Genomic DNA, 22387 nt, shown 5'->3' with positions numbered 1-22387 from the left:
AGAGATCAGCAGCTAGCCTCACAGCACTCCTCAATGGCCAGCGAGGCTCCTCAACACGAAGCCTCCGCAAAAGAAAACATGGTTGGCTCTTTAACTATTTTTATTACATTTATATGAAGTAAGGAGTGCAGATTCTCCTGTCCTATACTGGGGGTTATGGCAGCATGATCTAGCAAAAAGATGCTATATCTTCATAACATACCGGACCGTCTCCCACTGCTGGACACCATCAGGTCACCGGCCAGTGCTGCCGATCACACTGCATTCACTGATGGTTTTCTGGCCGTGTTCATTGTATGAGCCTGATTGCAGCATATGCGCAGCGCTTCCAAAGGCTCCCGTTCTCACTACCTCCGGCAAAAGAGGCACGTGTTTGAGAGCACACCACCAAACCTATGCACTTCCATACAAGAAGTTTTCTTAGGCCACATCAATGGAACATCTACCTGGGATAAAAAGGATAAGTCTGAAGTTCAGGCCATATACACACGTTGCAATTTTGCTGAGTTTTTTTCCATGCGGATTTGTTAACAAAACCTGATATCCGCAAATTGAATAAGAAACCTGACGTGTCATGCACAAGTCACATTTTTTTGACTTGCTGATTTGGTGCAGAAAATTATTTGCAGCATGTCAATTTTTTTTTTTTCAACTAGCTTACATTTCTGTCTAAAAACGAACGAAAAACACAACAAAAACTCACATCTTTAACCCCTTCCCAACCTCCGCCGCACTATTACTGTGGAGGTCGGATCCCCTGCTTTGATGTGGGCTCCGGCGCTAAGCCCACCTCAAAGCCAGGACATGTCAGCTGTTTTGAACAGCTGACATGTGCCCGCAATTGCGGCGGGTGAAATCGCGATTCACCCGCTGCTATTAACCAGTTAAATGCCGCTGTCAAACACTGACAGCGGCATTTAACCAGCGCTTCCGGCCACTCAGCCAGAAATGATAGCATCACCGACCCCCGTCACATGATCGGGGGTCGGCGATGCGTCAGGATGGTAACCATAGAGGTCCTTGAGACCTCTATGGTTACTAATGTCGGCCTGCTGTGAGCGCCCCCCTGTGGTCGGCGCTCATAGCAAGCCTGCATTGCAGCTGCAATGATCGCTGCCATGTAGCAGAGCCGATCGAGTGGTGCCAGCTTCTAGCCTCCCATGGAGGCTACTGAAGCATGGCAAAAGTAAAAAAAAAATGTTTTAAAAAATATGAAAAAAATTGAAAAATATAAAAGTTTAAATCACCCCCCTTTCGCCCCAACCAAATTAAAACAATTTAAAAAAAAATGAAACTTACAGATATTTGGTATCGCCGCATTCAGAATCGCCCGATCTATGAATAAAAAAAAGCATTAACCTGATCGCTAAACCGCGTAGCGAGAAAAACAAATCTAAACGCCAGAATTACTTTTTTTTTTGGTCACCGCGACATTGCATTAAAATGTAATAACGGGCGATCAAAAGAACGTATCTGCACCAAAATGGTATCATTAAAAACACCAGCTCGGCACGCAAAAAATAAGCCCTCACCTGACAGCAGATCACGAAAAGTGGAGATGCTACAAGTAACAGAAAATGGCACAAATTTTTATATTTTTTTTACCACTTAGATAAAACGTAACCTAGTCATGTTTGGTGTCTATGAATTCATAATGACCTGGAGAATCAAAATGGCAGGTCAGTTTTAGCATTTAGTGTACCTAGCAAAAAAGCCAAACAAAAAGAAGTGTGAGATTGCACTTTTTTTGCAATTTCACCGCACTTGGAATGTTTTTCCCGTTTTCTAGGAATGTTTTTCCCGTTTTCTAGTTCACCGTTGAAAGGTGAACTTGTCCCGCAAAAAACAAGCCCTCACATGGCCATATTGACGGAAAAATAAAAAAGTTATGGCTCTGGGAAGGAGGGGAGCGAAAAACGAGAACGCAAAAACGGAAAGGGGCAAGGTCGTGAAGGTTAAAGTTGCATTTTCCTGCCAAGAGATGCAGAAATTTCTGCACACAAAATACTCAGCGTGTACACATACCCTAAGGGTCGCTAACATATTAAAGGGTATCTGTCATCTGTTTTTTTGCCATATAATCTGAGAGTAGCATCATGTAGGGGCAGAGACTCTGATTCCAGTGATGTGGTTCCAGAAATTGCAGAGGAAGGATGTGTCAGATGGACACCTTTATATGTACATTGGAAGAAAACAGATAGTGATGGTGGGGGGCCTACATGGCATGAGATACAACCCCTGGCAAAAATTATGGAATCACCGGCCTTGGAGGATGTTCATTCAGTTGTTTAATTTTGTAGAAAAAAAGCAGATCACAGATATGGCACAAAAGTAAAGTCATTTGAAATGGCAACTTTCTGGCTTTAACCTTCGTCCGGCTGAGTAGGTACAATTGTAACTATTCCGTTTTAAAATTGCAATAACTTTTTTTTTTGAAAAGCCGTAGAGGGCTGAAATTTCGTGACATCTCTGCAGTTTTGGTCCAGATTATATTGGCCAAATTTCAATAAAATATATATGAAGGTACAATTGTACCTCTGCAGCCTGTTAACGTTGTAAAATTATGCAGCCTGACGAAGGTTAAGAAACACTAAAAGAAATCAAGAACATAAAATGTGGTAGTCAGTAATGGTTACTTTCTTTAACCAAGCATAGGGGAAAAATTATGGAATCACTCAAATCTGAGGAAAAAATTATGGAATCACCCTGTAAATTTTCAAACCCAAAACTAACACCTGCATCAAATTCGATCTGCTCCTTACTCTGCATCTAAAAAGGAGTGATCACACCTTGGAGAGCTGTTGCACCAAGTGGACTGACATGAATCATGGCTCCAACATGAGAGATGTCAATTGAAACAACGGAGAGGATTATCAAACTCTTAAAAGAGGGCAAATCATCATGCAATGTTGCAAAATATGTTGGATGTTCACAGTCAGCTGTGTCTAAAATCTGGACTAAATACAAACTACATGGGAAGGTTGTTAAAGGCAAACATACTGGTAGACCAAGGAAGACATCAAAGCATCAAGACCGGAAACTTAAAGCAATATGTCTCCAAAACAGGAAATGCACAACAAATGAGGAACGAATGGGTGGAAACGAGTCAACGTCTGTGACCGAACTGTAAGAAACCGCCTAAAGGAAATGGGATTTACATACAGAAAAGCTAAACGAAAGCCATCATTAACACCTAAACAGAAAAAAACAAGGTTAGAATGGGCTAAGGAAAAGCAATCGTGGACTGTGGATGACTGGATGAAAGTCATATTCAGTGATGAATCACGAATCTGCATTGGGCAAGGTGATGAGGCTGGAACTTTTGTTTGGTGCCGTTCCAATGAGATATATAAAGATGACTGCCTGAAGAGAACATGCAGCTTTCCACAGTCATTGATGATATGGGGCTGCATGTCAGGTAAAGGCACTGGGGAGATGGCTGTCATTACATCTTCAATAAATGCACAAGTTTATGTTGATATTTTGGACACTTTTCTTATCCCATCAACTGAAAGGATGTTTGGGGGTAATGAAATCATTTTTAAAGATGATAATGCATCCGGCCATTGAGCAAAAACTGTAAAAGAAAATTCCTTGAAAAAAGACACATAAGGTCAATGTTATGGCCTGCAAATAGTCCGGATCTCAATCTAACTGAAAATCTTTGGTGGAAGTTGAAGAACATACCAGGGATTCAAGCTTCAGGAGGCTAATTTGCATATTCCAGGTGCCTTCTGGGAGAAGCGAAGTCTCCCTAAGCTAGAAGATCGTTGGGTACAGCCGGGACCAGCTGCTTCGAAAGCATCACCAAACCGCGCGCCTTACGGCGCGTGAATTTTTGCCTGTAGGACATTATTGCAAGAGAGCTTGGCTGAGTAGATTACACAAGAAGGAAAACACACAGCAAGTCAGCAGGATCTAGGAGCAACATGGCAGATGTGACAACCTACATGGTGAGCTGCAGCATGTGCTACATGTTCACAGATCGACCAGAAGAAGAATCCAATTTCACCTGTCAGAAGTGTAGACTAGTGGCCCTTTTAGAAGAAAAGGTGCGGGGTCTGGAAGAAAGAATAGCAACTTTGAAACTCATCAAAGAGAATGAAGACTTTCTAGACAGAACAGAAGCATCTCTACTGGTCACAGAAGGTGCAAAAAGTGTCAGAGAACCTCCAAAAGCAGATGAGTGGAAGCATGTGACCAAAAGAAGCAAGAAGACCATGGAGAAATCACCAACCACACAACTGAAGAACCGATATCAAATCTTTGTAGAGGATGAAGATGGCACACCTAAGAATGAAGCAATACCAGCAAGCAAAAAAGAAAAGGGCACACAGCAACAAGTGACAGCAAAAAGTACAGCCAAGAAGCAACGAAGAGTGGTGGTGGTGGGAGACTCACTACTGAGAGGCACAGAAGCAGCCATCTGCAGACCGGACATAACTGCAAGAGAAGTATGCTGCCTTCCAGGTGCGATGATCAAGGATGTGACCGATAGGATACCAAAGCTCTTCAGCTCCAAGGACGTCCACCCATTTCTTCTGATACATGTTGGCACCAATGACACGGCAAGGAAGGACCTACCGACAATCTGCAAGGACTTTGAAGAGTTGGGGAAGAAAGTAAAAGAACTGGATGCACAGGTAGTTTTTTCTTCTATCCTTCCAGTAGACGGGCATGGCACCAGGAGATGGAACAGGATCCTTGATGCAAACAACTGGCTAAGACGATGGTGCAGACAACAAGGATTTGGATTCCTGGACCACGGTGTGAATTACTGGTATGATGGACTCCTCGCCAGAGACGGACTACACCTCAACAAACCTGGGAAACACACATTCGCCAGAAGACTCGCTACACTCATCAGGAGGGCGTTAAACTAGAAGAAGAGGGGACGGGAAGAAAAACATTAGACTCGAACAAAGACGACCCAGGAAAACATACTCAGAAGGGAGGTAAGAACATTTCTAAAACAATCCACAGTGAGGAGATTGGAACAAAACAAAATCCTCTAAACTGCATGCTCGCAAACGCCAGAAGCCTGACAAACAAGATGGAAGAACTAGAAGCAGAAATATCTACAGGTAACTTTGACATAGTGGGAATAACCGAGACATGGTTAGATGAAAGCTATGACTGGGCAGTTAACTTACAGGGTTACAGTCTGTTTAGAAAGGATCGTAAAAATCGGAGAGGAGGAGGGGTTTGTCTCTATGTAAAGTCTTGTCTAAAGTCCACTTTAAGGGAGGATATTAGCGAAGGGAATGAGGATGTCGAGTCCATATGGGTTGAAATTCATGGAGGGAAAAATGGTAACAAAATTCTCATTGGGGTCTGTTACAAACCCCCAAATATAACAGAAACCATGGAAAGTCTACTTCTAAAGCAGATAGATGAAGCTGCAACCCATAATGAGGTCCTGGTTATGGGGGACTTTAACTACCCGGATATTAACTGGGAAACAGAAACCTGTGAAACCCATAAAGGCAACAGGTTTCTGCTAATAACCAAGAAAAATTATCTTTCACAATTGGTGCAGAATCCAACCAGAGGAGCAGCACTTTTAGACCTAATACTATCTAATAGACCTGACAGAATAACAAATCTGCAGGTGGTCGGGCATCTAGGAAACAGCGACCACAATATTGTACAGTTTCACCTGTCTTTCACTAGGGGGACTTGTCAGGGAGTCACAAAAACATTGAACTTTAGGAAGGCAAAGTTTGAACAGCTTAGAGATACCCTTAATCTGGTAGACTGGGAGAATATCCTCAGAAATGAGAATACAGATAATTAATGGGAAATGTTTAAGAACATCCTAAATAGGCAGTGTAAGCGGTTTATACCTTGTGGGAATAAAAGGACTAGAAATAGGAAAAACCCAATGTGGCTAAACAAAGAAGTAAGACAGGCAATTAACAGTAAAAAGAAAGCATTTGCACTACTAAAGCAGGATGGCACCATTGAAGCTCTAAAAAACTATAGGGAGAAAAATACTTTATCTAAAAAACTAATTAAAGCTGCCAAAAAGGAAACAGAGAAGCACATTGCTAAGGAGAGTAAAACTAATCCCAAACTGTTCTTCAACTATATCAATAGTAAAAGAATAAAAACTGAAAATGTAGGCCCCTTAAAAAATAGTGAGGAAAGAATGGTTGTAGATGACGAGGAAAAAGCTAACATATTAAACACCTTCTTCTCCACGGTATTCACGGTGGAAAATGAAATGCTAGGTGAAATCCCAAGAAACAATGAAAACCCTATATTAAGGGTCACCAATCTAACCCAAGAAGAGGTGCGAAACCGGCTAAATAAGATTAAAATAGATAAATCTCCGGGTCCGGATGGCATACACCCACGAGTACTAAGAGAACTAAGTAATGTAATAGATAAACCATTATTTCTTATTTTTAGGGACTCTATAGCGACAGGGTCTGTTCCGCAGGACTGGCGCATAGCAAATGTGGTGCCAATATTCAAAAAGGGCTCTAAAAGTGAACCTGGAAATTATAGGCCAGTAAGTCTAACCTCTATTGTTGGTAAAATATTTGAAGGGTTTCTGAGGGATGTTATTCTGGATTATCTCAATGAGAATAACTGTTTAACTCCATATCAGCATGGGTTTATGAGAAATCGCTCCTGTCAAACCAATCTAATCAGTTTTTATGAAGAGGTAAGCTATAGACTGGACCACGGTGAGTCATTGGACGTGGTATATCTCGATTTTTCCAAAGCGTTTGATACCGTGCCGCACAAGAGGTTGGTACACAAAATGAGAATGCTTGGTCTGGGGGAAAATGTGTGTAAATGGGTTAGTAACTGGCTTAGTGATAGAAAGCAGAGGGTGGTTATAAATGGTATAGTCTCTAACTGGGTCGCTGTGGCCAGTGGGGTACCGCAGGGGTCGGTATTGGGACCTGTTCTCTTCAACATATTCATTAATGATCTGGTAGAAGGTTTACACAGTAAAATATCGATATTTGCAGATGATACAAAACTATGTAAAGCAGTTAATACAAGAGAAGATAGTATTCTGCTACAGATGGATCTGGATAAGTTGGAAACTTGGGCTGAAAGGTGGCAGATGAGGTTTAACAATGATAAATGTAAGGTTATACACATGGGAAGAGGGAATCAATATCACCATTACACACTGAACGGGAAACCACTGGGTAAATCTGACAGGGAGAAGGACTTGGGGATCCTAGTTAATGATAAACTTACCTGGAGCAGCCAGTGCCAGGCAGCAGCTGCCAAGGCAAACAGGATCATGGGGTGCATTAAAAGAGGTCTGGATACACATGATGAGAGCATTATACTGCCTCTGTACAAATCCCTAGTTAGACCGCACATGGAGTACTGTGTCCAGTTTTGGGCACCGGTGCTCAGGAAGGATATAATGGAACTAGAGAGAGTACAAAGGAGGGCAACAAAATTAATAAAGGGGATGGGAGAACTACAATACCCAGATAGATTAGCGAAATTAGGATTATTTAGTCTAGAAAAAAGACGACTGAGGGGCGATCTAATAACCATGTATAAGTATATAAGGGGACAATACAAATATCTCGCTGAGGATCTGTTTATACCAAGGAAGGTGACGGGCACAAGGGGGCATTCTTTGCGTCTGGAGGAGAGAAGGTTTTTCCACCAACATAGAAGAGGATTCTTTACTGTTAGGGCAGTGAGAATCTGGAATTGCTTGCCTGAGGAGGTGGTGATGGCGAACTCAGTCGAGGGGTTCAAGAGAGGCCTGGATGTCTTCCTGGAGCAGAACAATATTGTATCATACAATTATTAGGTTCTGTAGAAGGACGTAGATCTGGGTATTTATTATGATGGAATATAGGCTGAACTGGATGGACAAATGTCTTTTTTCGGCCTTACTAACTATGTTACTATGTTACTATGTAACATGGTCCATGACGAGGCTCCAACCTGCAAAGCTGATCTGGCAACAGCAATCAGAGAAAGCTGGAGCCAGATTGATGAAGAGTTCTGTTTGACACTCATTAAGTCCATCACTCAGAGACTGCAAGCTGTTATAGAAGCCAGAGGTGGTGCAACAATGCAACAAAATACTAGTGATGTGCTGGAGTGTTTTTTTGTTTGTTTATTTTCATGATTCCATAATTTTTTCCTCAGAATTGAGTGATTCCATAATTTTTCCCCTATGCTTGGTTAAAAAAAGTAACCATTACTGATTACTACATTTTTTGTTCTTGATTTCTTTTAGTGTTTCTTAAAGCCAGAAAGTTGCCATTTGAAATGACTTTAGTTTTGTGCCATGTCTGTGATCTGCTCTTTGAATGAACATCCTCCAAGGCCGGTGATTCCAAAATTTTTGCCAGGGATTGAATAATCCTCTAGTGATAATCTCATGCTGAAAAAAGACTGATTTTATTAAACTGCACCAAGTAGTCCATTAAGTGGCATCACTGGAATCAGGGCCTCTGCCCCTACAACATGCTGCTCTCAGGTTACACAAAGAAACTTGCTTACAGATTGTCTTTGAGAGGAGGATTCCTTGTTAGAGCACTGTGGCATGGGTCTCATTCTTACATTATTATTCAGTGAAGACATTCCCATATAATTTGTCATTAAATGTATGGGGCACCCTATAGGTGCTATTGTTGTCAGCAGCTGCAGAAATCATTGAAATGGAAGGTGCAGATGATGAATGCAAAGCCTGAAGATCTGAGTATACAATGGAAGTGATATGCTTACAAAAGATGGGACAGGGAGCCTGCATGAGAAGGTAAATGGGGAGGATGACACCAAAGAGGATGTATATGAAAAATGAAGGCTGGAAAAAAGGTAGAGTCTCTGTGAAAGAAGGAAGTGACAAGGAAGACTGCAGGAGTAATGACAAAAAACAGTTTACTTAGAAAGATGTAATTAGGGACACTATGGATAAAGGAGACAAGTAAACTGTCAAGGAAGAAAGTCTCCAGGGAAAAACAGGAGTCTGAGGAGGAAGGAAAAGAAATGAGTCTGTGGAGGAAGGAAATGACAGAGAACACTGTGGAGGTAGGAAGTGACAGAGTAGATTGTAGAGAAAGAAAGTGACAGAGGCATCTATGGAGGAAAGAAAGTGGTAGAGAATACTAAGGAGGAAGGAAATGACAGTAGAGTCTGTGGAGGAAGGAAGTAACAGAGGAGTCTACAGAAATGAAGTAACAAAGGAGACTCTAGAGGAAGGAAGAGACAGAGAAGATTGCAGAAGAAAGAATTGACAGATGTCTGTTGTGGAAGTGACAGAGGAGGATGCAAACCAAATAAATAACAGAGGAAACTGTGGAGGGAGGAAGTGACAGAAGACTGGATGGAGAAAGTAACAGAGGAAATTGTGGAGGAAGGAAGTTACAGAAGACTGTGAAGGAAGGAAGTGACAGAGGAAATTTTGGAGGAAGGAAGTGATAGAGAAGACTGTTGAGGAAGGAAGTGACAGAGGAAACTGGAGGAAGGAAGTGACAGAGAAGACTGTGGAGGGAGGAAGTGACAGAGAAGACTGTGGATGAAGGAAGTGTCAGAGAAGACTGTAGAGGGAGGAAGTGACAGAGAAGACTGTGGAGGGAGGAAGTGACAGAGAAGACTGTGGAGGAAGGAAGTGACAGAGAAGACTGTGGAGGGAGGAAGTGACAGAGAGGACTGTGGAGGAAGTGACAGAGAAGACTGTGGATGAAGGAGGTGTCAGAGAAGACTGTGGAGGGAGGAAGTGACAGAGAAGACTGTGGAGGGAGGAAGTGACAGAAAAGACTGTGGAGGGAGGAAGTGACAGAGAAGACTGTGGAGGGAGGAAGTGACAGAGAAGACTGTGGAGGGAGGAAGTGACAGAAAAGACTGTGGAGGGAGGAACTGACAGAGAAGACTGTGGATGAAGGAAGTGTCAGAGAAGACTGTGGAGGGAGGAACTGACAGAGAAGACTGTGGATGAAGGAAGTGTCAGAGAAGACTGTGGAGGGAGGAAGTAACAGAGTGACAGAGAAGACTGTGGAGGAAGGAAGTGACAGAAGACTGTGGAGGAAGGAAGTGACAGAGAAGACTGTGGATGAAGGAAGTGTCAGAGAAGACTGCAGAGGGAGGAAGTGACAGAGAAGACTGGAGGGAGGAAGTGACAGAGAAGACTGTGGAGGGAGGAAGTGACAGAGAAGACTATGGAGGGAGGAAGTGACAAAGAAGACTGTGGAGGGAGGAAGTGACAGAGAAGACTGTGGATGAAGGAAGTGTCAGAGAAGACTGTGGAGGAAAGAAGTGGCAGAGAAGACTGTGGAGGGAGGAAGTGACAGAGAAGACTGTGGAGGGAGGAAGTGACAGAGAAGACTGTGGATGAATGAAGTGTCAGAGAAGACTGTGGAGGAAGGAAGTGAGAGGAAACTGGAGGAAGGAAGTGACAGAGAAGACTGTGGAGGAAGGAAGTTACAGAGGAAACTGGAGGAGGGAAGTGACAGAGAAGACTGTGGAGGAAGGAAGTGACAGAGGAAACTGGAGGAGGGAAGTGACAGAGAAGACTGTGGAGGAAGGAAGTGACAGAGAAAACTGGAGGAAGGAAGTGACAGAGGAGAAGACTGTGGAGGAAGGAAGTGACAGAGAAAACTGTGGATGAAGGAAGTGTCAGAGAAGACTGTGGAGGAAGGAAGTGACAGAGAAGACTGTGGAGGAAGGAAATGAGAGGAAACTGGAGGAAGGAAGTGACAGAGAAGACTGTGGAGGAAGGAAGTGACAGAGGAAACTGGAGGAGGGAAGTGACAGAGAAGACTGTGGAGGAAGGAAGTGACAGAGAAGACTGGAGGAAGGAAGTGACAGAGGAGAAGACTGTGGAGGAAGGAAGTGACAGAGAAAACTGTGAAGGAAGTGTCAGAGAAGACTGTGGAGGAAGGAAGTGACAGAGAAGACTGGAGGAAGGAAGTGACAGAGAAGACTGTGGAGGAAGGAAGTGACAGAGGAAACTGGAGGAAAGAGACAGACAAGACTGTGGAGGAAGGAAGTGACAGAGAAGACTGATGAGTAAGTGACAGCAGAGTCTGCCAAGGGAGGAAGTGACAAAGGACATTTTGGAGAATGAAGTAAAAATAGGATGAATGGACAAAGGAAGTAACATGCAGTCTGTTGACAAAATATAAGCAAGGTACGTTTTAGGAAAAAAGATAGGGAAGACAAGAGTACACGGTGTATATAAATGAAGAGTCAACGAGTCTGCAAAGTAAAGGGATGAGCAGGAAGACATGAAGAGGAAGGAAATGATGGGAAGCTATGAAGGCAGCTGACACATAAACTGCAAACTGCATGGATGAAAAAGTGAGGAAGTCTGAGGAAGAAGAGGAAGGAAGTGAGAGGATGAGAATCTGTGGAGGTAGATGGCGCCAAAGAATCTGCATGAAGGAAAGACTGTGCAGGGAGCAAAGAACAGGAAAGACTTCAGGAAGGAAACAAATGCAGTCACATGATGCCAGAGCAGAGCGGCACTGGAAATGGCAGAAGACGGCGACCACCGAGTATTGCAATACACATTACTATTTGCTAAAAGATGGAAAACTAAAAATAATAACCGGAGATCTGCTTTAACAAAACCTAATAAGGCAATATCAGAATTGCAGGTCGTGGTCATTGTATTTTCTCTTTTATTCTACTGGTAGCATTCAGTAGCGACTGAGTGTAATCTATCATTTCACAACATGTCATGGAGGACAGCAGGCCATACATCACTGATGGTGCTCCACCGTAATGGAAAGCACCAAGTGAAATTGATGGGCATTATGGAAACACTGCAGATTCTATAGATACCACTCATTTCCAAGAACAGTGACCACTCATGTAAGGCTGTGCTCACATTTGTCACATCACAGAACCTAGAGCGTCTAATACTTCACTTTTATTACACCATTAAAACCAAAAATGCAGTGTAGTGCACCAAACAAGACAAAATAATAGTAAAACCTTTGAGGGTAACGCTTGTACCCGCCGGAGCAAGGAGCAGTGCCTTTTTAGAAATAAAATAATTAAGGCATTAATTTTAACGGAGAACTAATTGATAAGTCCCAACCGTCCTGCAACCAAGTTCATTTCAGGGGGACAATTGACCCTAGTGAATTGTCTACAAATTACAAACAATGCATAATGTTCTGACTGTTTTGGGGTATAACAGCACTCAATGTATTCCACCCTAATTGATGGAAATCAGATATATTCAATTCAACCCAAATCAGTGGTATATATAGATACAGTATATACAATTCCATCCCAATTGGTGGGATACTTGGAGGATTAGGCGACTTCAAAGAAAGACGATTGAGGCTACTGTCCACCAAAGGACAATTTGTCACCTTATCCGATATGGGTCATTCCAGCCACTTGTCCCACAGTAATATTTAGTTTGTTGGAGCATGCTAAACTAAGATGTTTGAAACTAGGAATCCTCAAAAAGACGTGTGGTCACCTTGTTCTTCCTGGGTGCCATCTACCTAATGTTCTGATCAGGACCAAAAAAAAAAACATTTAACTCCATCTGAATCAATGGGATACATGAAACACAGACATTTCTTAATATCCCGCAGAGGAAATGGTTGAGGTCATGTCAATTAGGACCATATATTCATTGGATTCCAACCCAATAGGTGGCATTCACACACCCAGAATATCATATAAAAGGCCAGTTCAAATTTGCAGAGGACGTTTCAGCACCTTGCGATATTAGAGTATTGTCCCAATTAGGTCCATAGCTCTATTAGATTAAACTCCAATGGGTGGGATACATGGAACACAGACAGTGGATTTGCATGGTGAAAATGCGGCTGAAATGGTCACCCTCAGGAGGACGCTTGTGTGTTCTTCCTATGTCCACTTGCTGCTCTCCAATGATATTAATGTGGGTTATGGAAAACACCAAGGGACGTCTAGAGGTTCTGCGGGCACCAGACTGTGGCTTTAGTTATTATTTGCTATGTGATATAGTAAAAGTGTCTGAAAATACTTACTGATCGCTGTCTTCTGCAGCTTCCAGTGCCACTGCAGTCCACTTCTGCCCCACGTGACCTCTCTTCAGCAGTGCCGGCTCACAGTCTATGAGAACCAAAACAAGGCTCTATAGGCTGAAACTGAGAGAGCGACTCTCCTTCCACATACACAAACCCTAGGGTGAGCCGGTCAGTCTGTTTTCAGGTCACATGACCCAGAAGAAGACCGAAGCAGGGCAGGAAACTGGGAAAGACGAAGGTAGTATGTATTTTCATGCACTTGCACTGCATCAGATACATAATTAAGATGGTTTAGGGAAAATAAATTCCAAGTCTATTCCAAGTGTACACCATCAATAAAAAAAATAGTGACCAATGCCTTTAATGGAACATGTCATCCCATGTTTACGTTCGGGAGTAGAAGTATGACATGACTACATTTTTCATGAGTATGCCACTATTTGCACAATAAACCACAATTTCCATATGTGAAAAGGTGCCTACAGGTTCCCTTTCATTTGCCCCTGATGGTGAGAATAGTGGGTCTGAGTGCTATTCTGCCTTGCGAATTAATGGATGCCTGGCAGACCCATCATGAGTCCATGGGATCCATCAGGATCTGCTGCAAAAGGGATAAATCTCAGTCTCAGGCAAGGATCTAGTAAAAACAGAATTTCTGAGGCCAGAGTGACCCCAGCCTTACTTGGGATGGACAATACAATACCCCTGGGTAACATTCACGTCTCATATTGCGGATCATACAGTAAAAAATGGAATTTTAAGCAGCCTGGCTATCTATAGTACTGTACTGTATAATCACATTGAAACACTGCCATCTATAGTGTAGTGTTACTGCTACCACTGCTGTCCATGGTACTAAGGGGTAGCACTGCCATCTACAGCATTACATATGAGCAGTCCCTGACAGTATCCTGGTACAAAGCTGTCCTGCCATGCACTGCCATCTACATGCAGGATCACAGTGAAGCGTTCCCACCTCACACTGCATGGTGTGTGATCCACAGCACATATACCTGCAGAGCCAGGCCACAGCCAAGGGAAATGACACCACTGCCACCGACATGGTGTCTCTAGCAGCCCTGCAGATCACAGCGTCGTCTAGTTCATGCCATCCTGGTATTAGTAGTCAACTGCAAGCATTACAGTAAATCAGAGCGAGCTACAGCAGAATACTGTCACCCTCTCCAGCAAAAGCGATGCAGCACTTTACTGCAAGAGCCAAGGCTGACACTGCCTCTATCACCATGGATGGCACAGGGTGGTCACTGCCAGCTGGTCACACCCCTACTAGTCCATCACACGCCAGGATGTGTGCCATGTATGATGTGGGTGCCACCTCCTAGGGATCATCATTATATACTGAGTGTATCGGCCTGGAGCACACATCCTCTGCACTATGCTGGCACAGCGCTCCAATCTACTACTGAACTTCACCAGCTGCTGCCAACTACTGCACTAGTCATTCACAGAGGACCTGAGGACGGGCACTGCAAACTCCCAGCACCCGCCATCCACTGTACTCAGCACCCACCACCCACTGTACTCAGCACCCACTGTACTCAGCACCCGCCATCCACTGCACTCAGCTCCCAACACCCACTGTGCTCAGCACCCGTCATCCACTGTACTAAGCACCTGCCATCCACTGTACTCAGCACCCAACACCCACTGTACTCAGCACCCGCCATCCACTGCACTCAGCTCCCGCCATCCACTGTACTCAGCACCCAACACCCACTGTACTCAGCACCCAACACCCACTGTACTCAGCACCCACTGTACTCAGCACCCAACACCCACTGTACTTAGCACCCACTGTACACAGTACCCGCCATCCACTGCACTCAGCACCCAACAGCCACTGTACTCAGCACCCGCTATCCACTGTACTCAACACCCACCATCCACTGTACTCAACACCCGCCATCCACTGTACTCAACACCCGCCATCCACTGTACTCAACACCCGCCATCCACTGTACTCAACACCCGCCATCCACTGTACTCAACACCCGCCATCCACTGTACTCAACACCTGCCATCCACTGTACTCAGCACCCACTGTACTCAGTACCTGCCATCCACTGTACTCAACACCCAACACCCACTGTACTCAGCACCCGCCATCCACTGCACTCAGCTCCCGCCATCCACTGTACTCAGCACCCAACACCCACTGTACTCAGCACCCACTGTACACAGTACCCGCCATCCACTGCACTCAGCACCCAACAGCCACTGTACCCAGCACCCGCCATCCACTGTAGTCAACACCCGCCATCCACTGTACTCAGCACCCGCCATCCACTGTACTCAGCACCCAACACCCACTGTACTCAGCACCCACTGTACTCAGTACCCGCCATCCACTGCACTCAGCTCTCAACACCCACTGTGCTCAGCACCCAACACCCACTGTACTCAGCACCCACTGTACTCAGCACCCACTGTACTCAGCACCCACTGTACTCAGCACCCGCCATCCACTGCACTCAGCACCCGCCATCCACTGTACTCAGCACCCGCCATCCACTGTACTCAGCACCCACTGTACTCAGTACCTGCCATCCACTGTACTCAGCACCCAACACCCACTGTACTCAGCACCCACTGTACACAGTACCCGCCATCCTCTGCACTCAGCACCCAACAGCCACTGTACTCAACACCCGCCATCCACTGTACTCAGCACCCGCCACCCACTGTACTCAGCACCCACTGTACTCAGTACCCGCCTACCACTGCACTCAGCTCCCAACACCCACTGTGCTCAGCACCCGCCATCCACTGTACTCAGCACCCAACACCCACTGTACTCAGCACCCGCCATCCACTGTACTCAGCACCCAACACCCACTGTACTCAGCACCCACTGTACTCAGCACCCACCATCCACTGTACTCAGCACCCAAAACCCACTGTACTCAGCACCCACTGTACTCAGCACCCACCATCCACTGTACTCAGCACCCAACACCCACAGTACTCAGCACCCAACACCCACTGTACTCAGTACCCGCCATCCACTGCACTCAGCACCCAACAGCCACTGTACTCAACACCCGCTATCCACTGTACTCAACACCCGCCATCCACTGTACTCAGCACCCAACACCCACTGTACTCAGCACCCACCATCCACTGTACTCAGCACTCAACATCCACTTTACTCAGTACCCGCCATCCACTGTACTCAGCACCCGCCATCCACTGTACTCAGCACCCGCCATCCACTGTACTCAGCACCCGCCATCCACTGTACTCAGCACCCAACACCCACTGTACTCAGCACCCACCACCCACTGCACTTAGCACCCACCACCCACTGTACTCAACACCCATCACCCACTGTACTCAGTACCTGCCATCCACTGCACTCAGCACCCAACACCCACTGTACTCAGCACCCATCACCCACTGTACTCAGCACCCATCACCCACTGTACTCAGCACCCAATACCCACTGTACTCAGCACCCATCACCCACTGTACTCAGCACCCAACACCCACTGTACTCAGCACCCAACACCCACTGTACTCAGCACCCATCACCCACTGTACTCAGCACCTATCACTTAATATACCCCAGCACCCAGTGTACTGCGGCACACACTATACTCCAGCATCCCCTGTATCTATATACAATGTAGTTGTGTACACCTATACAAATTCATTAAAATTATTATACAGTGTAGAGGCTACTACACAATCAATGGATGGATGGATGGATGGATGGATCTGCTGACAGACACCTTGCTTACTATAAGATCGCAGGTACACTACATGCCACACACAGTATAGATCCAGCACAGGCAGCACCCACATGTATACAGGCACACACATACACTCACATACATGGAGAACACACACGCTCGGTACACACATGCAGCGCACGCACCGTACGCACTCACACACACCGTCCACACTCACACACGTCCCCGCACACCCCGTCCCCCGGCTCACCGTTTGCTGCAGGTCCGGGATGCCGATCCTGATGATCACCGCGTTCCCCGATGTCTCTTCCATCCGCCGGCCGGGTGGGTCTCTGTCTGAGCCAGGGGGGTCTCGGTCTCTCCCCGGGGGGTCTGTGCTGGGATCCCTGTCACTTGTCGGGGAGTTGCTGGTCGGGCTGTCTCCGGTGGGGTCGGCGGTGTCTGGAATCGGGGAGCCTGTGCCGCCAGTCGGGGGATCAATGGAGGAGCGGAATTTGTGCGCGCTAGCGGCTCCGTGCTCTCCGTTCTCGGTGTCCCCGATGCCGGGCTCCTCTCCGCTGTCTGAGTCTGGGGAGTCTCTGATGATGTCGGGGTGTCTGTCCCTGGTGACGGGGCTTCTCCCTCTTCGGGGGGACTGTCCCAATGGCTCCGGGGTCTTTGGGTCTCCCCCGGGAGAGGAGCGGAGAGTGCGGGGAGCCCCGAGATCCCTCGGGGGCCCCTTGGGGGGGCTGGGTGAGGGGGGTCCGGTCCGCTCCGGGAGCTCAGGAACCGGAGACACAACATGAGCAGGAGAGGGGGAGGAGCGGAGAGACTGCATCTAATAGAGAGAGGGGGAGAGAGAGAGGGGGTGAGAGACAGCACACACTGCATGTAATACAGGGGAGAGCTGCAGGGAGCAGGGGCGCCATGCCTGAGGGAGAGCATGGAGGCGGCATGGCAGGGGCACACTGCAGCCACGGCTAATGCCACGGCTACCGGGCACAGCGCCGGCAGCGGCCATAGGACTGTGGCCAGTCAGAAAGGGCGGGAGGGGAGAAGTCTCCTGCACCTCATGGAGGAGAACAGTGTGACTGGCACCCTGATCATACACTGCAATGCCAGGGCTGGAGCATGGCAGCGGGTGTGTGATACAAAGGGGACTTGTCTGTGTGTGTATCACCCCCTGCATGTATATATATGTACACTGTGTATAGAATCACCCCCTGCATGGGAATATACTGTAGATAGATAGATACTGTGTGTATATCTATCACCCACTGCATGTATATATATATGTACACTGTATGTATAATCACCCCCTGCATGTATATATATGTACACTGTGTATAGAATCACCCCCTGCATGGGACTATACTGTAGATAGATAGATACTGTGTGTATATCTATCACCCACTGCATGTATATATATATATGTACACTGTATGTATAATCACCCCCTGCATGTATATATATGTACACTGTGTATAGAATCACCCCCTGCATGGGAATATACTGTAGATAGATAGATACTGTGTGTATATCTATCACCCACTGCATGTATATATATATGTACACTGTATATATAATCACCCCCTGCATGTCTATATACAAACCCACTAGGAAATATTGGAGACTGCAATACCAGGGCTGGAACATGGCAGAACCTGTATGTAATGCAGAGTATTAGTAGTCACTAATGTTAGTGCCAAAGCATGCCAGCAGGTATATATCGTACAGAGGTGTATATATGGTGCAGAGGTGTATATCGTACAGAGGTGTATGTATATATCGTACAGGGGTGTATATCGTACAGAGGTGTATGTATATATCGTACAGGGGTGTATGTATATATCGTACAGGGGTGTATATGGTGCAGAGGTGTATATGGTACAGATGTGTATATGGTACAGATAAGTTTGTGTATATAGTACAGAGGTGAATATAGTGCAGATATGTGTATATGGTATAGAGGTGAATATAGTACAGAGGTGTATGTGTATATGGTACAGAGGTGTATATGGTACAGAGGTGTATATAGTACAGAGGTGTATGTGTATATGGTACAGAGGTGTATGTGTATATAGTACAGAGGTGTATATGTATATGGTACAGAGGTGTATGTGTATATAGTACAGAGGTGTATGTGTATATGGTACAGAGGTGTATGTGTATATGGTACTGAGGTGTATATGGTACAGAAGTGTATGTGTATATTGTACAAAGGTGTATGTATATAGTACAGAGGTGTATGTGTATATATTACAGAGGTGTATGTTTATATAGTACGGAGGTGTATATAGTGCAGAGATGTATGTGTATATGGTATAGAGGTGTATATAGTACAGAGGTGTATGTGTATATAGTACAGAGGTGTATGTGTATATGGTATAGAGGTGTATATAGTACAGAGGTGTATGTGTATATTGTATACACACACCTCTGTACTATATACACATACACCTCTGGACCATATATACATATACCTCTGGACCACATACACACACAAAAACCAAAAGACAACAAGGATCCCTAAAATATAACTGTTATTAATTAAAGCTAAAATCTGTTTGTTCCAAATTTAGAAACATTGGTATTTAAATACAGGGAAATATGAACACAGCTCAAAAACCCAATCCGGACTAACAGACCCTGTCAGGTGCCTAATACTAGTCCCTACCTGACAGCGGAGGTTGGCACCCTAAGTTTCAGCGGTAGGCGCCCCCGCTCCTCGACGACTGGCCCTGATAGCCCTATACAGACCCTGTGTTCCCTAAAAAGACGTGGTAGATAGTGACAATGATACCCCCAAAAATGAAAAAAATATACAAAAATCAAAAAAATATAAAAATTAAAATAGAAAAAAATCAAAAAAATGAACATAGCAAAAAAACAAAATTTGTTATTTGCCCCCAAAAAGAGAGTCCCTAATAGGGAGTAGTAGAAAAATCACAACTCATTGGGTAGACACACAGTACCAATATCTCGTTTATCCAAGATGTAAAATAACAACGGGCCACTCCATCTCATATTTGTAATGTTATAAATAAACATATGGTTGTGTATGTCCAAAATTTTAAGTGGTCAAATGACTCCCAGATATATAAATGTTCTCAATAGGACAGTAGCCCACAACAGCACAAAAACATCCCAACATAAAACGGGACCCACAGAGCATATTTAACAAAAACAACTATACAGAGACCACCCCATAGTTCAATCTAATAATGTAGTAAGCGCTTCTACTCATCTGCGTCCCAGAAGCGTTGTGGGTAGTCATGCAATCCTACAGCTCTGTCGGTCTCATGCCGGGATATCCTCCCTATTACGCCCGACGCGTTCCCCTCCCCCACCCCCCCTCCACCGTGGGAATCCTGGGGGTTCATCAGGGGACATGGAGCAATGCCAAAAAATGAAAAGGTGCAGGAGCGCCATCCATACCCATGCCATGTTATATACCGGTCTGTTTCTTCCACATGGAGACAGACTACGCCCCCTAGCCACATACACACACCTCTGTACTATATACACATAGACCTTTGTACCATATCTCTACCCTCAATTATCTTCCCTTTTTTGAGGTACATGCTGTCAGACTCTACATCCCCTTCTCCCTGCAAGTGGCGGTTATTTATCGTCTTCCTGGGCCCCTCCATTCAGTTCCTTGATCACTTTGCCACCTGACTTCTACATTTTCTATCTTATGACATCCCCACCTTCATCATGGGAGACTTTAACATCCCCATTGGTTTTCCCCTCTCCCCATCTGCCACTCACCTTTTATCTCTAACCTCCTCCTTTGGCCTTTCGCAGCTTACTTAGGCTACTTTCACACTTCCGTCTTTATATAGACTTTGCAATGTGTCGTTCTGTGCAAAAAACGCATCCTGCAAAGTTGCCCGCAGGATGCGTTTTTTGCACATAGACTTGTATTACTGACGCATCACGACGTATGGACACACGTTCGATACATCGTGCACTGGATGGGTCGGTAATTGGTGGACCGTTTTCACAAAAAAAGTTCAATGTAATGTTTTTTTTGCGACGCGTCCGCCATTTTCGACCGCACATGCACAGCCTAAACTCCGCCCCCTCCTCCCCAGAACTCATAAGGGGCAGCGGATGCGTCTGAAAACTGCATCCACTGCCCACGTTGTGCACTATTTTGCACAACGTCCCTCGGGCCGACGGTTTGCGACGGCCTGTACCGACGGAAGTGTGAAAGTAGCCTTACTCTCCTACGCCTGAAGATGGAAATGCCCTGGACCTGGCCTCCTGGCTCTGCTCAGTGTATGATTTTACCATCTACCCTCTCTCGCTCTCTGACCACAACCTTCTTTCATTCTCTGTCAAGTACTGTCATCCCACTCAGGACACCCCCACTTTCCATACTTAGAAATATACACAACATTAATTAACACTGCAAAGTGGCCAGGATGAAGCTGAACCTCCTATACATATAACAACATGGCACAGACAGTGACAACCCTGACTGCAACGTCTGTTCTTACAAATACTGAGCTAAAAATACTGACCAAATAACGTGTGAACAAGGTCTAATACAGGAGGAGATGACACACAGGTATATACTGTATACAGGAGGAGATGACACACAGGTACAATACATACTATATACAGGATTTGATGACATACAGGTATATATATATAGAGTAGGAGATGACATACAGGTATATACAGGAGCAGATGACACAGGTAAATACTATATGCAGGAGGAGATGACATACAGGTATATACAATATACAGGAGGAGATGACATACAGGTATATACTATATACAGGAGGAGATGACATACAGGTATATACGGAGACCCCTATTGGAAAAGGCACAGAGTCAAGTGGCCCTTACACCACGGGAGTCTCTATTGAAAAATTGTAGTATAAAGAACAACAATAGAAATAATATCAAAAGTGGTAATAACAATGGGAACCTGCAGGAACAGATTCTGAAATTACCATTTATCACGCAATTTCACGCAAATCATAAGAAATTTGTGAACATTGTACAGAAACACTGGTCAGTTCTAAGACAGGATAAAATAATAGGGAACCTTTTGCCAACTATCCCCAGGTTTATATATAGAAAAACCCAGTCATTGGGTCACCTTATAATAATTAATAATAATAATTTTTATTTACATAGCGCCAACATATTCCGCAGCGCTTGTATATATAGCTCCAACAACTAAAATGACCAATATAAAAAAACCTTATGATTCAACCACTATGGCCAAATCTAAAAACTGGGTTTTCACCCTGTGGGACATGTTTTGCTTGTGTGCATACTACTTTCAAAAAGGTGAAACAACTCACCTTTTCAAATATGGATGAAACGAAAACATTTAGGATCAGAGATAATATTTCTTGTAATTCAAAGGGGGTAATCTATATTATACAGTGTTCGTGTAAAAAACTTTACGTGGGCCGCACCAAACGGCATTTGAGTATACGCCTAAGGGAACATTGTAAAAATATTTCAAAGGGTTTTATGGGACACCCCCTCTCACGTCATTTTAAAGAGAAACACAAACAGTCCCTCAAAGACATCCGTTTTTGCGGTATTCCTCTAGTTCATCAGAATTGGAGGGGGGGTGATTTTATCAAACAGATGTCTAGGAGGGAATCTGAATGGATTTTTATGTTGGACAGTTTGGCCCCAAAAGGCCTTAACCATGAACTAGAATTATATGCTTTTTAGGGGTATTCA

The 22387-nt window shown here is 44.9% G+C and overlaps 1 protein-coding gene across 4 annotated transcripts in view; it reads right to left on the bottom strand.

Moving 5' to 3' along the window:
- SHANK3 (SH3 and multiple ankyrin repeat domains 3) overlaps positions 1-22387 on the bottom strand; it is a 614328-nt gene that overhangs the window by 348794 nt on the left and 243147 nt on the right. For all 4 annotated transcript variants that reach the window (XM_069765494.1, XM_069765495.1, XM_069765496.1 and 1 more), the window contains exon 3: positions 16938-17504. In XM_069765494.1, the coding sequence (XP_069621595.1) occupies positions 16938-17504 (567 nt within the window). The remainder of the gene's footprint in view (positions 1-16937; positions 17505-22387) is intronic.

This window comes from Ranitomeya imitator, chromosome 4, assembly GCF_032444005.1.
Source record: "Ranitomeya imitator isolate aRanImi1 chromosome 4, aRanImi1.pri, whole genome shotgun sequence".
NCBI classification, from domain to species: Eukaryota; Metazoa; Chordata; class Amphibia; order Anura; family Dendrobatidae; genus Ranitomeya; species Ranitomeya imitator.
This window is presented reverse-complemented; position numbering and strand designations above follow the sequence as displayed.